This window comes from Epinephelus fuscoguttatus, linkage group LG4 (assembly GCF_011397635.1).
Source record: "Epinephelus fuscoguttatus linkage group LG4, E.fuscoguttatus.final_Chr_v1".
Lineage (NCBI taxonomy): Eukaryota > Metazoa > Chordata > Actinopteri > Perciformes > Serranidae > Epinephelus > Epinephelus fuscoguttatus.
The window spans coordinates 17,167,690-17,182,616 of record NC_064755.1 but is presented as its reverse complement, the minus strand read 5'-3'; the positions used below and the strand labels follow the sequence as shown (position 1 = coordinate 17,182,616).

The 14,927-nt window shown below is 43.0% G+C and overlaps 1 protein-coding gene across 4 annotated transcripts in view; it reads left to right on the top strand.

Moving 5' to 3' along the window:
• Window positions 1-14,927, top strand: part of mob2a (MOB kinase activator 2a) — a 69,718-nt gene that overhangs the window by 50,026 nt on the left and 4,765 nt on the right. For 3 of the 4 annotated variants that reach the window (XM_049575414.1, XM_049575412.1, XM_049575413.1), the window contains exons 2-3: window positions 9,347-9,507; window positions 11,773-11,866. In XM_049575414.1, the coding sequence (XP_049431371.1) occupies window positions 9,347-9,507; window positions 11,773-11,866 (255 nt within the window). Of the gene's footprint in view, window positions 1-1,416; window positions 1,645-9,346; window positions 9,508-11,772; window positions 11,867-14,927 lie in introns of those variants that run through there. The other variant, XM_049575411.1, reaches the window with a different exon arrangement.

The following is a 14,927-nucleotide window of genomic DNA, read 5'->3' as shown; positions in this document are numbered from 1 at the left end:
CCAGCACTTCTCACATCTGCAGCTCCGACACGGCCGCACAAGTTTGGTCTGAGGAGACAGAGAGGAAAAACAGACTTGTTGAAGAAGAAGTGGAGACAATGAGAGGGAGAGGCAAGTAAAACAAACCAAGAGAGGGAGGAGAAATGTGTGAAAAGAGCAACAGAGGAGAGAATAAGAGAGGACAGTTGTTGGGAGGCAGTAATTAGAGGGAAGAAAGGCGAGGGAATGATGGTGCCATAACACTAGTTGTAATCTTCTCATGAGTCGCTTGACTCCCGAAGTTCATTTCCTGGTGTTTATTTTGTACTTAGGTGTTGTTGGCACCGCTCTCTGTTGACAGTTTAATTAGAATTCATGTCGTACTCTTCAAATAATGTCCATAAAATTTTAAACTTATAAAATTACTGTTACAAATAATTCCCTCGCCCCACACACACACGCACACAAACCTCTAGATATTTCTATGAATCGGCCCATGGCTCTAGGACAGTCTACGTTTGATTCCGTTCCTCAACTTTGGCGTGTTTGAACACGACATGACTGCTGCCAGACTGTCATAGTTGGACTCCAGGTAAAGTTCAAAATCATCACGAGGAATGTCGCCCCACAGTCACTATGTAAACGCAGTGCGTAGCACAGTTTTGGCAGAAGTGAGTGACACACTGTGACAGTTCATAAACACTTTTGACAACAGGTTGTGTATGCTGCATTGCTGCTGCTGAAACTTTTGAGCTTGACATAAGATTTCTGTGAGTTTTTTTATTTATTTTTTAGCTGCTATTCCTGTTATGGTTTCACATGTCTGTTGTTTTAATGACTTACTTATTTTTAAAAAAAATGGAAATAAAAATTGAAGATTAGCTTTTAGCCAACACTGGCCTATTACAGTGATATTGCCCCTGTAAAAATACGGATAAAAATATAATCTTAACTACCACTGGAGCTTTTAAACATACAGTCACAGTCCTCAGTACTCATTTTCATACTGTGCATGTACAGTGAAAAAATATTTGCAGTTCAACTTGATGGGTTATTCAGAGCTTTATTTCTGGGGCATTCATGTAAGGGCTGATAAATTAGGAATAATGTAGCCTATTACTGTATTCTCCCTGTGCTGTTAAGAATATTAACTTTTTTTTTTCTTTATTGTCATTGTAAAGTCGTGCTTATGTAAACCTGCTCCATAGCAGCCACATAAAAAGTAGCAACACCTTTTTATTCCATTGTAGTTCCCAGTTACTGGCTGACCACCTGTTGCTGCATTGTAACTACACCTAAGGGAAATGCATGAACCACGTCCACATGGGCAGACTCTGACGTCACAACAGCCCGCCCACGTAGCCCTCTCCTCGTCTCTGATTGGCCAACAGGAGACAGAGGGGGCGGGTTTTCTGTAAAGTCTTGACAAAGTTTTTCTCCTCTGCTGTATAGTGACTCAGACCTTCAGTTAGAACAAACCTGGTGTGTTTGGGACACTTGAATAAGCTGAATTGGCGATATTAAGACATAAATCTTCATGTTTTAAACTATGGTCGGAGATTATTGCTCCTTTTCTGGAGATAAGACGGACATGCACTCTCAGAGAAACTCCAAAAACGGACTAAGTTGCAAAATGGTGCTTCAGGCGGTCGGAAAAGTACTAAGGTAAAACTCACAGTCGCGCTTTTACTGTAAATATGATAATTTTATGTTTTTATGAAGCTTTGACGGGTCGAGATAAACCGTTTTATCCGACTTAACTACGTTTTACTTTGCCAATATGTCGTAAATATCTCCACAGTTGCCAGAAACCAGTTTGACTGTATTTTTTTTTTACGACGTCGTGTTTCATCTTCAGCAGCTTTATTACTAAGTTACGGTACAGTGTTATTATAGTGTTACGACAGAGTTGTCTGCCTAAAACCAAACGGAAGAAGTCAGTGGCTTATGTAAAAGTCTGTTTTACTACGCCTCTATAACTCAGCCTGAGAGATAAGTAGTTGTCTCCTCTCAGCAGTAATTACTGAGGTACAGGGACCCTCTGGTTCCGGGGTCACAGCAATTTACCAGCCGGTGGTGGAAGGCGACGTGTACCCTGAACGCATCATTCCTCCTCCTGCAGCTCTCATTAACAAGACCCAACACGAGCAGGAGAAATGTGACCCTGTCTCCTCATCTAGTCTGATAAATTATTAAAGACGGCTGTTAACGTTTTAGCAGATACAACCTTAAAGAGGGAATTTTTAAATCAGTGCTTTTTTTATTTTTAAATGTAATAGAAATAGATAAATGAGCACATTATAGTCAGGGTTGGGTGTTAATCCTGATTGAATCCTATCTCAGAGCAAACCTATTACACTGTAGGCTACATTATAACCTGGAAATTGGAGGAAATAGGCTGATCACATCATTTAGGACTAGAGCTGAAACATGTAATAGCCCCTGTGTGATTTTACTATGAACATGCTGTTTGTTGAATGTTGTTTCTTCTTCGTGGAAACAACTTTGACCTATATTCTAATGCATAAAAAGTGCTGTGTAAATGAATTATTTCAGCCGCCATCTAAAGGCCACAATATGACCGTGCATAAGACTTAAAGAATGTATGACCCAAATAGGAGTGTTAACAGTGCGTGTGTGTGTCACACAAAGTGACAGAAACAACAACGGCAGTCATGATTAAATCCTGTGGAGAATTGATGCAATTTAAGAAGAAATACCCGTGTCACAACAGTGTGATCATGGCAAATATTTACCCCAGTTCATATGTGTGTTTACCCTGTGTGTGTCATGTGAAGAAAATATGAGTGTGTTCCTCCAGGGGACACACTGACCTGCTATTGCTTTGGTGAAGTTTCCTCTTACCTTTCAAGTCAGACGACAGGTGTGTTTTTAAGGAGCAGCCCAAAGGGCACATGCCTCAAAACCTATTGTCATCTGTGAAGATGTGGAGAGTGATAGCGAGGAGAATATCCACCATCTTAGGATCTCTTAACAGATTGTAAGCAGGATGTAATGGACGCAGCAGAGAGTGTTTTTGTATAGTGTGTTGTTTTGTCTGTTGTAAGAGCTGTGGCAGGTAGAGACATGTTCTGCTGCTCCTTTTTTACTGGGAACCGCCTTACTCAAGAAATCAGCTGGTTAATAAGGAAATATGTCTTCAAGTTATATGCCTTGGGGGAACAAATGGGGGTTTTCGTGAATTTGACGTCTTGAGGAAAAACCGAACAAAAACACTTCATCAATGTTAACAAGGATGCATAGTTTGGGGTTTTATGAGGGGGTTGGGGGCGCCGTAGACCTGTTTATAGCTCCACTTTTAACCAGTTTCCCCCTCCTGTGAACGGTTGAATGCCCTTGGCTTGGATGCAGGTATGAATACTAGACTGGAAAAGATTGCTTTTTACAATCCAGTTCCCCGGAGAGTGAATGTAGCCTTGTGTAATCTTGACCCTTTTTTCAGAATTGTTTATTTCTTGCTCATATTGGCTGCTTGAATAGTGTGGGGTAAGAAATACGCACACACACACACACACACACACAGCCCATCTTTGTTTTACTGTTGATTCAGTAACCATTCAGATAGACTGATTGGATTGATCAGAGTATAGAGAAATCTCAGTCAGCTCCTCAGTCATATCATCCACTTCAATTGCTTCCTATCAATGTAGGAGCTAACCTCCTTCCAACAAGGTTAGATTTGCCAAGTGCTTAAACAGCGGCTCGGTCTTATCTCCACCCTAAAACCCCCTTTTCTGTCCTACATGAGCGTTGTGATGTTGATGAGGCTCCATTATTGTGCTGGCAGGGGGTCCTCACTTACTCTGCAAGCCTGAGAGCCACTGAATGGGATTAAGCACAGGATGGCAAGGGGGAGAAGAGGTAGCCAGAACCACGGTCAGGAGTTGAATTAGCTCTGAGTGTGTGTGTGTGCACGTTTGGGCCTGCATCCTGGCTGGCTGCAATTCTCATTTACTGATTTACAGTGCCACTGACGCCCCTGGTGATGCTACTGATTAAGTGGTGGCAGCTGTGCCTTCTTTGTTTTAGTCGCCCTCTTATCTCTTCACCCCAAAACTAAAACTGACAAGTGTTTGTGCGTCAGTACCCTTTTTAAAAACTACACAAAAACTTCAGGAATAACTTTGACGGAGCGGTTAACTCTGTAGACTTGAGCAGAGCAAGGCAGAGCCTCTGGTTGAGTCCATCCTTAACGCTGTCTCTTTTTAGCCCCATAATGGCTGCTGTGGTTTAGCTTTGGTGTGCTCAGACTGCCTGCGCTCCTCCGTCTGTGGTTTTTCAGGGAAAAGAGCCATTGAGTCTATTCAATTTGAAGCCTGAAATAGATCGGGAGGCCAGGCTTGCAGAAAACCGATCCTCCTCACTGAAGCTGCTCTTTTTACAAAATGGCAGAGTTCATTCACTCAGTTCGAGCCTTATCGGCTGATATTGGAGAGACGTCCTGTTGCTATTGATGTTGTATTGCAGTTTCTTAAAACCTGAACACTGAACTCCACAATCAGTTGATAGGAGGAAGTAACTTCCTGAGTCTGTCTCTCACCTATTAGGTGTTTGTTTGAAGGTCAGTCAGGGGTGTTTCTCTGATGTTCCTGGGTAGAAGACCTCTGATCATTCTGTGGTGTATGTTATCTCTCATATCTTTTATCATAGACACAGGGGCTGTTTCTAGTAATACAGTACTGTAATAGGGCCAGGTGATGACAGGGGAAAAAAGAATATCTTTGCACCTTGGAGCACCTTGTCTGGTTCCAGAGAGATAACAAAAATGTCTTATAGTTAAGAGATGTTTTCAGTATCTTAACTCTGCTGAAAATAAAGTTCTTCTCAGATTAAAAAAAAACAAACAGATTTCAGATGTAGGATCATTTAAATGGTTAACTTTCGCAGTTGCCATCAAAGCAAATCCCTCAGGTCGCTAGCTGTCTTAGAAAAGATGGTAGACTTCTTTGTTGTCAGCGTTGGATGGCTGCACGTGCTGTTTACCCTCGCACATCGGATTAACTGCATCCATATGCCAATAGTTGGATTCCTCTGTGATTTAGAGGGCCAATTCAAAGACAGTTGTGCAATATAGGGTTTGGCATGTGAGCCGCAGACTTCAGGGAAAAGTCATTACATGGGCTTTGTTGAGCAGGTTGAGTTCAGTTAATCTTAAGGAGTCCATATCAAAACACAAACTCCAGTGCCTCTGGTTTTTAAATCATAGCATCAGTATCAGTGTTGATGGATGCATGTTTTGGTGTTGAGATAATGAAGTATGAAGAAAGCAGTCAGCATGGTATGAGCTTTTGTCCTGTTTGAAGCATCGGTGCATGTGGATGCATCGAGAGAAGGTGGAGCTCTTTAGTAGCAAATTGTAGTATTTAAGAGAAAGCACTTAAAGTAATTCTCCAGCATAGCTCTGTAATGTGGCCTCGAGTGATTCCAGGATTAATTGGAACCAGGTTCTGTTAATGAGACATGCTTGTGTACCTGCCAGAGGGCTGCTCCTCTTTACACAAAGTTTATTTTTGAGCCGAGTTTATTCAGCATTCAGCAGCAGTTGCCCAACGTTCGGCAGCCGATATATGCACCAGTGTGAGGCCAAAGAGATGTATGTTTGATTCACTTAAACCAAGACTGCGTGCTCACATAGGGGCATGTCGGACACACACGTGCTCGCACAAACGCGCTCTCTCAGACCAGACAGGAGTCGCTTCTTCTGGATTTTCTCGAGGACTCTGGTGGGATCAGGCCCGTGACGCAGCTGTTGTGACCAGCTGGGTCGGCCGTGAAAAGGGAGAGGGGTCTGCAGCCAGAGACACATGTCCATGTTTGTGTTGCAGTGTGAAGTCACTGGTGTGTATGTATGCAACATAGTGTGATAGTTTTAGTTTGAATTACTTTATTTGACAAAAATCACATGCAATAGTTAAAAAATAAGTTTCAAGTTATTGTCAGGGATAACACAACAAAGTCCAGGACTTAATTCCATCGTCGTTCCCTATGTACTGTCAGTCTTTTCGCTATACAACAAGATGGAGACCGCCATTCAATATCCAGAGCAGGATACAAAGATGGTGGTGGTACAGGGGCAAAGGTAGTGAGTGAATACAGCAGAGTGGTGGGGGAGGTGGTGTTGTTGGGAAAAGTGAAAGGGATAAGAGAATGGCTAACAGACGCAGTCGAACAGCTGTCACTCCTCAGCTCTGCAGCGCTGACCCCTGTGTCACCCGACTATACAACCCTATTTCCTTATTATGTTTTATTACAGAGAAATGCCAACATGTTGGTCTTCCTGCTTCACGCCCTCCACCTCTACATGCAAGGTTCAAAAGACATCAGTTTTGTACACGTGATTTTCTCACAGGTCTTTGTAGACTTACTCCAGCAAGCTTGACTCGGTTTTCTGGATTGTGAGTCTGTATGGTTCCTGTTGGTGCCAGGCAGGCTATGGCTGTCCCCCCAGCCCGGAGACATGTGCCTGGCCCTGGCCTCACTTCCCCTCCACTTCTGCCTTCTGGCCTGCCTTGATCTGTCGCTGATCTGGTGAGGGAGAAAGAGGCATCTGCTGCCTTTTATGGCAAAGACTTGCCTGGGAGAACTTCACCAAGAACAGACAAAGCTGTGTGTGTGTTGCAGCGAAGACAGACTATGTACGTATGAGGGGAGGAGTGCTGGCAGAGAGGAAGTTTTCTTTATCCTAAAATAAACTAATGGCTCCAGAATTTCACCTCCCCTTACCACACAAATGTTCGCAAGAGGTGGAGGAGGCGTTTGTATGGAAAATGATGAAATTACAGAGGGAAAGAGGCAGGAAATAGCTCAGTGAAACAGAATGTTTTCAGAAGGAAAGGAAGGGGAGGGGGGCAAACGAACTGACTTGAACCTTTTACAGGAGTCTAACTTTTTTTTTTTTTCAGAGGGGCTTAGCAGAGCCTTTGAAAAATTGTGCAAGCTGACGGTATCTGTGGATGAAGCTCCATCCTCGGGTAAAGCTCTTTCACATGACGGAACATGTAGCTCACAGAGCAAAACCACACAGACCACATGAATGTGTCTGTGCTCTCATAAGCATTTTTTGTCTTGTGAGGGGGAGAAGGAAGCAGACAGAGATAAGGAGAAATATGACAAATATAAAAACAGGTGTGGGAGGAGGCACAAGTTTTAAAAAAAGGAACAGTAATTAAAATGTGAGAAGGTAGAGGTCGTGGAGTGAGGTAAATTGGAGGGATAATAGTCGGGGACACGAAGATGAAGGACAAAGGGCAGAAAGAGATGAGAAGAGAGGGCAAGGATGGAACTGTGTGGCCTGAGGCTTTTGACCCTGAACAATAGGCTGTTTGGACAGGTGAGCTCACAGCCATGAAGAGGAGCGGGTAGAAAAGAAATGCCTACAAGCCTAAAGACAGACAAGATATTGTAAAGAAACAAAGAGGATGGACAGAATGAGAGCAGAGCAACAGGAGAAAAGAGGTGAAACAGAAAGTGACCACTCATTAATTATTAGCCAGCGGTGTATTCTGTAGTGTCCTTGGTTTTTAAATGAGGCCAAAACACGTTCAGGAGCTGCCTGATAGGAAGAGCCCAATACCTTGATGAATCATTACCTAACAAATGAGAACCTGAGTGGTGTTGTGTGTGTGTCCATGTGTGTGTGATTGTGCAAGTGTTGGTCCTTCAGATCTTTTCGCAGAAGGCCTAAAGGCAGTTTAGAGCTAAGTATGTCTCCTGACAGCTAAATTAGACATCTAAAGGGGGGAACTTAAACATTTACAAAGCCAACGGCTGCTAGTTCTGTATGCATCCACATGTTGACATGCTTGCCCTTGTTTGCTGAGTTGGAAAGCAGGGCGACGCTTCCTGGAGAGGGGAATTAAACTGCAAAGGGCTTTTGAACACTGTGCTCTGGCCAAGAGGCCTCGTGCTCCGCAGTCCTGTCATGTTTTGTAAGTGTTTATTAGTTCCCATGGATATCAGCTGGTCCTGTGTCAGTCCACCTCCTCTCCTCATTCCTTTCTCCCCCTCTGCTCCCACTCCCCACTTCTGTTCTCTATCCTTTATCCGCTATCCTAAATCTATTTCTGATATCTCTGGCTGTATGTGGACGGCGAATTTCCTGCAGAAACCCCATTAGTCAAGGCTTCTTTCCTATAAAGTCCAGAGTTAGTCGCAGCAGAGCCTGAGTGAAAGTGAGAAGGGTTTTGGCTGTTGCCGGAAAAAAGTGTTTATGATCCCTCGTCATTAGTGCTGTTAGAACAGCTCTAGCTGGTCCAGGAGCCGGAGCTGCTGTCTTCTGGGAGTGCGACTGGGAAAACGGGAACGGGCGAGCCAAGAACACATGGCTGGATCATTGTGTTTAGACAGAGGGTGTGGAGAGAGGAGGGATGAGAACTGGAGATTGAGGCGGTGAGCGCAAGACAAGCGGAAATGAGGGTCAACAAAAGCTGAATAAATTCTGGGAGCAAATTGAAACTCCCCTGTCCTTAAACAATCCCAAACAACAGTAGCAGAGCCAAGATGGAGCGGAATAAAGATGTAGGGAAAATTTGGGAGCGGGGGTCACTACACTGAGGAAAACATTGAAGAGCATGGGCAGTCGATTGCATTAGTCCCAGATTGTCCCAGACCACAGTGCCTCTGTTTATTCCTCTCACTCATGTATCAAGTCTTTCAACCTTTGACCTCAGATTGCACTGCGGTTACTGATACAGACAGGGAGCTGAGGGAGGAGAGGTTACAGCCCTGGAAGTGCAGGAAGGGTGTGATATGGCATTCCCGTGCTAAAACTAGCAGTGGAAGTACAAGGCGCTGGGGACGGCCGTCTGTGTGGATGTTATAGACCTAACATAGGGTTAGAGGTTAGATTTGGGGGTCATGTACAGCAATAGAGGACTCTTGTTTGGTCTGTTTAGGTTGCCGTGAATTCAGTTTTGGAAAAGTCATTATGTCGTCCATGTTTTATAGATCTCTTTGCCTGAGCTCAGGCTGTTGTATCTACATAACGTTTTGTCTGCTAGTAGCTGCTTTTCATTTCCAGTGCATTTAGCGCATGACAAGTAACCTGGGCTGACTTTCCAGTTTATCAAGTGGAGTTTTATTGCAAAACCAACTTGTGCTGAATTGTCCTGGTTGGCTCAGCAGTTGGCGACCTGAAAATCTGGTTGGACACACATATGTTTTACTGTTTTATCATATAGAAGTGTCTGAGAAAAAGTCCAGAAAAGTGTCTTTACATTTCTTCCCATTCTTTTACAGTGTCCAATTAAACAGTAAAAATCTCGCTCTGTAATTTCCTTAATTTTTTATTGCCCATATAAAGTCCTTTGCAGCTGCTTAACCCGTCCTCTTTCCCTCTGCCTTGCAGGAAGTCGAAGACGAAGCCAAATGGAAAGAAGCCTCCGGCAGAAGAGAAGAAGCAGTACTTGGAGCTAGAGTACACAAAAATCCGCGTGGTGGACTTTGACCTCAAGGAGCTGGTGGTGCTGCCCAGAGAGATAGACCTCAACGAATGGCTAGCCAGCAACAGTGAGTGACTGCGGTGCAGTGAGAGAATATATATAGGATGCATGAAGTTGCTCAAACAGTTGGACGTGTTCCTGAACAGACAACAGAAACCAGTGCTGTAAATACTAAGCCTGTGAGCAATTTAACAGTCATTGTTAAAATGTGAAATGGGCCTATTAATCTTATTCATGACATAAAAATTCTTTGGTCCAGCTCAGTGTTTGCTTCGATTTATTTAGAAAGGTCTTCCTCAAGGGTTTGGAATTGTTTTTCTAAATTGGTATGCACTTGTCTGGAGATGACGAGATGTTCCTGCGGTGCTGGAGCCAAGCCCTTAACATGATCCAGGCCTGGCACAGCGTTGAGTCTGTTCCCAGTAACACCACACCGCTTCTTTAAACACCATCCTTTACTGCCAGCTCCAGTGCAGTGTTTTAGCTTGCACTGAAATTTATAGTTGTCATTATGAGCATCATTTCTGGAGTTTTGTAAACGGCCTGGCTGCTTGATCGATCTTACGAGACTCTTTATTTTGGTTACGTATCCTCACCAGGTGCTCGCAAGGGTAAAGGAAAAAACAAGCATTCTTTTCCTTTCAGTATTAGACTGAAAACACTCAGTTATGTAGGACAGATGGGACGTGTTTTCACATGTTAATGTGTTGAAATTGGAGGTTATGTAAGCTGGCTTGTATCAGCTTGTATCCCCCCACTAATTGCTCTTTAGCTTCAGCACAAACAAAAGGGACGAGCATTGTTTTGATTAAACAGTTTGTTTAAGCAATCGATGATGATTGGAGTCATTTAATTCAGCCCACAAGTAGAAACCAGCACTTGGATGTTTTCTCACTTGGTGGCTACTTTGTTGAGCAGGAGAAGCAGTGATGGGTCCTGTGCTGTTGGGTTCCTGCAGGATGATACAACGGACCTGTTTTCATAAATTCAACTCAGCTCAGTAGAGCAACTGCTCCGTTCTATTCAGAAGCCGAAATTATTACTTAAATCATTATTTAAAGGGCTGCGTACAGTGCCAGAGAACCCATCAGCAACCTCTGGGAGCGAGAGACAATATTTTGGGCTTATCCGGTATAGCCAGCAGATATCCGAGGAGACTTCCTCCTGCCTGCAGTGTGCGCTGGTCAATTTTGCTAATCTCAGTCAGCAGATACTGCATAGGAATGCAGATAAATCTGAAAAAAGCTAATACGAAGCTAACGTGGCGTCAGACACTCGCCAAAGAATCCTGAGATTGCAGTTCCTCCAATACATTCCACCTCTTCGTATGTACTGTTTACCTGCCACTCAAACATGATTCGTCAGTGCTACTTGGACTAAAGATAGAAACCAGAACGCCTCAGATAACAAAACCTTGTCCTGTCCTGTCTGAATTCATCTGTGGAATCTGATATTAGAAATGACCTCAACGTTCTGCAGGTAGAAACTGCGTTGTAGCTACTCAACATGATAAAATAACTTTTGGACAGATTTAGCAACAACAGAAGAAACTAGAATAAGTAAAAAAAAAAATAAAGGTAGTATCACACAAAGTCAGCCATTGCTTCTCCTCAACTTTTTCCCGCCTTATTTTAGCTTCTTTAACTGCTGGACTGTTTATTGAAATCTTTAAGCTAGTTATGGATGGTTTTGGTGGCATTGCTCTGCTCTAAAAACTCTCTTCAACACTGAATGTTTACTTTACGTACATGAGGAATGTTTTTTTCCCCTTACATGTCAGCTAAATGAATTGTTTCTAGTTGGAGTGTCACCATACCACAAAGTTCTCACGAGTCTAACATACAGAGCAAATATTTTGATCGAGAGATACGTCTCTTGTCACAGAATACACCCCAGATTTTCTTTGTTTTGCGCCTGAACAGGCTGCGTAGGAGTTCCCTTGTGGCAGAAATACCTGTTTTAGTTTTAACTTACTGGAGCAACAACTTAAATGGTTGCGAAAGCTGCAGCCACCTCCCATGTTTTCCATTTCTTTTTTCTGGGGCTCATGCGTTGTTGAAGGTTGTGACGGATTAGTGTGTGCATTTGACTGTGACTGTCTCATCGATCACGGTGACAGATGCACTGCGCCATACAATACTGTGGGTGTGTCATCCTCATCTATAGGAGAACGTGACATGACACTGATGGTCCTATTTTATGATCTGGTGGTATTTTAATCATTCACGTCAGTCTGGCACACAAAAATATTTAGATACTATGATTTATTTATGTAGCAGACAGCACACGCTGACTAACACACTCTGAAATCTCTCTCTTGTCTTTGCCACAGCAACAACATTCTTCAATCTTATCAACCTGCAGTACAGCACCATCTCAGAGTTCTGCACTGGGGATACCTGTCAAGCCATGACGGCCTGCAACACGTAAGTTACCTCCACCGCTGTTGGTTTATTCATTACTCACCTGCAGAGGCCCATTGGTTTATTTATCAGAAATTGGTTAATTCATCAAGGGGATACTTCCCCCGGTCGACAAGGGATGACTCACAACGTGGAGGGTGCACTCAGGTTAATTTGGGTCTTTTAACTACCCACTCAGTTCATCTTGGAATGTGCAGTATGCAGCTTTAATGCACTGCAGCAGCTGTATTTTTACCTAAGGGCTGTTGCACATTGAAAATGGCACCGTTGTGTCTCCATGTTTGCAGTGTCTGTTTTTGAGCACGGCATGCTTCAAGGATATTTAGCATTTTTTCACGTCTCTAAGCTATGATTCAATATGTGGCTTCAGCAGTCTCTTTAGGACCTCTTTTCCCACCATCACTAGCTACAAACTCGTGTGAGCCAAGACAGTAACAATTGACGCACATTCTTCTTATTATTTATTGTGTTTTTAGGTCATTTGTGCCATAAAACCCCAGGAAAATATATCCTGTTTACCAGTCAGGAAACTGCTAATTGCCACTGTCCCTACTCATTGATAACTCCATTATTATACAAGCACAGATTTTGAGTCAGATAAAAGGCAGCAGCCCAGAGGTCAGAAACAGGACAAATCAGGATTATTTTACTGTTTTTTGATCCCTACAACTCAAACACATCCAGTGCAGCTGCTGCATCAGGTTAGCTGTGTATCAAATACAGCAGACAGACCTGGTGTAGCTTCACCTTTAATCCCCTGCGGACCAGCCAGAAGTTTCTTGTTGCTATCTGAAGTCTGCTACCGTCATCATATTCACATTACACAGTGCCTAGAAGGAGAGCTGAGATCAAACTGTAACCAAATGTTAGTTATGTTTAATTGCTGGCTAATTGCTGGCTAATTAAAGGTGGTTAATGGTTTTTGTGTGCAGTAAAAGTGGCCTATCTCTGCAGTAGTTGATGTTAAAGGATAATCATAACACGGAAGCTTACTCATGCTATGTTAACACAAGGGAGGTGACGGAACTGTAAGCATTTATGTAACTAGTTTGCCCTGTCGGGGCGGGGTGCCGTCTTTATGTGTGAGCCCTTGTTTTTCGAGAGAGGCTGTCATTCCCCCTGTGTACACTGGAGGCTGGAAAAACCTGATTACCGACACTTTGAGAAACCGCAACACTCTCTACACAGCTCCTAACGTATTACATGCAGCAATGGCGCTCACCCACGCACTCACCCTGGATTAAAAATACGACAAACAACACAAACATTGAGAAATGACACATATATGACAGATCTGCTGCGAGAGATAAACTCGTCACGAGTTAACCTCTTAGTCAACAGTGGATTTTTCCACTGCTGTCACCTTAAGCTACTGCTGCTAGCACACACCCTGAGAAATGGAAGAAGCCGGTGAGCTTCGCCTGCAGTATGTGAAGAGTGGAGAGAGCCGTGCAGATTAACATGTTTGTGTTTGCACTGTCTATTGACCTGTGGAAAACAGAAGCAACGTCTTAAAAACATGTTTTTCCCACAGCTCCACTCGGGATTCAACTAAAATGTTTAATGGATTTTGGTTTGACTCGCATTCTCACTATTAAAACTGCGCTTCTAAGACGAGGCCGACCATTTATGATTGTACCTTCGCCTCTGCCCATTGCCCAGCACCCCACCCTTTCCTGGCGGTGCAGGACCTGGCACCCGTGCCCCCTCTGTGGTGAAAACTGACTGAGCCACAGTCGCAGCAGCGTCAGTGCCCCTGCCCGAAGGCAGAGCTCAGCACTATTTTTGGAAGAAAATGTTTCCATGAGCTATGAGGGAACGGAACCATTTGGTAGCTATTTAGACCCATTTTGTATGGGTGGGTGGATGGATGGATGGGGGTGTGTGTGTGTGTGTGTGTGTGTGTGAGAGAGAGAGAGAGAGAGACAGAGATGTGTGGTAATGTGCTCACACTGTTAAGTAGTGGTTCTTAAAGCCGGTTCCATTTTGGATTCAGTTGGTAAAATACACATACGCACTAAGTGCCTCTTATCAAATATTTAATATCCTGTTTACACAGAGTGTACATAACATTCAGGTTGTCATTTAGCTTAATTACAAGCTTTTAATCTGTCGCATAAACTTCACTCTTTGACTATCAGTCTTAAAGTTACAGCTGTTGTTTCATTACTTTTATTGCATCCTTTAATCAAGCACACACTGTGCAGGCTAGGACTGAACAGTTAATCACAATATTATCGAAATCGCAGTGTGGCCAAGTGCAATATCCAAACCGCAGGAGCTGCAGTTTTTTGATAAAGGTACACTGTGTCACAGCATGCCGTTATTAATGAGGCATCATGGTGCTACAGAGATGCCCCAGCCTACAAATCATACTCTATAGAAGAAGAGGAAGATAAACTTTATTAATCCTCAAGGGGAAATTCAGTTTTCTTTCACTCTGCTGTCATATATGTACACACAGACCCAAAATACAGACTCATGCACAAACAGTAACATATACATGCATTAATGGAGAGATGTCAGAGCGACATACTTGTTTGGTACAGACCACAGCATCACATAATCATTTTTAGCTTTTTTTCCCCAGTAAAACTGAACTGCAAAAGTACCATTACCACCAAAATCAGATTGATGGCAATATCTGTCCAAATAATGGTAATATGACTTTTTTTAATTGCATATAGTGCAGCCTTTGTGCAGGTGCAGCCAGATATCACACAGCCACATATCAGCATATATTTTGTTTGTCCCCAAACTGTACAGTGTGCCACCATTCCCTCCATTATGATCATTTAACCCACCTTGTAACCACTTAACTAATATAAAAACAATATCTTGAGATTACAGAGGAAAACAGAGATTATATAATAAATACACCAAAAACATAAAATACACTGTTTATATATTTAAGAAAGTGCCTTAAGGCAGCTATGAATCCAATTCATCCCACTACAAGACAACTGTGACAAACGAAAGTGACAAACTCGAGGTACAAAATAAGATTTGTTTTTTAATATAAAGTACACAAAGGTTGCATACCTTTGGTAAGAAACTTGTAAAA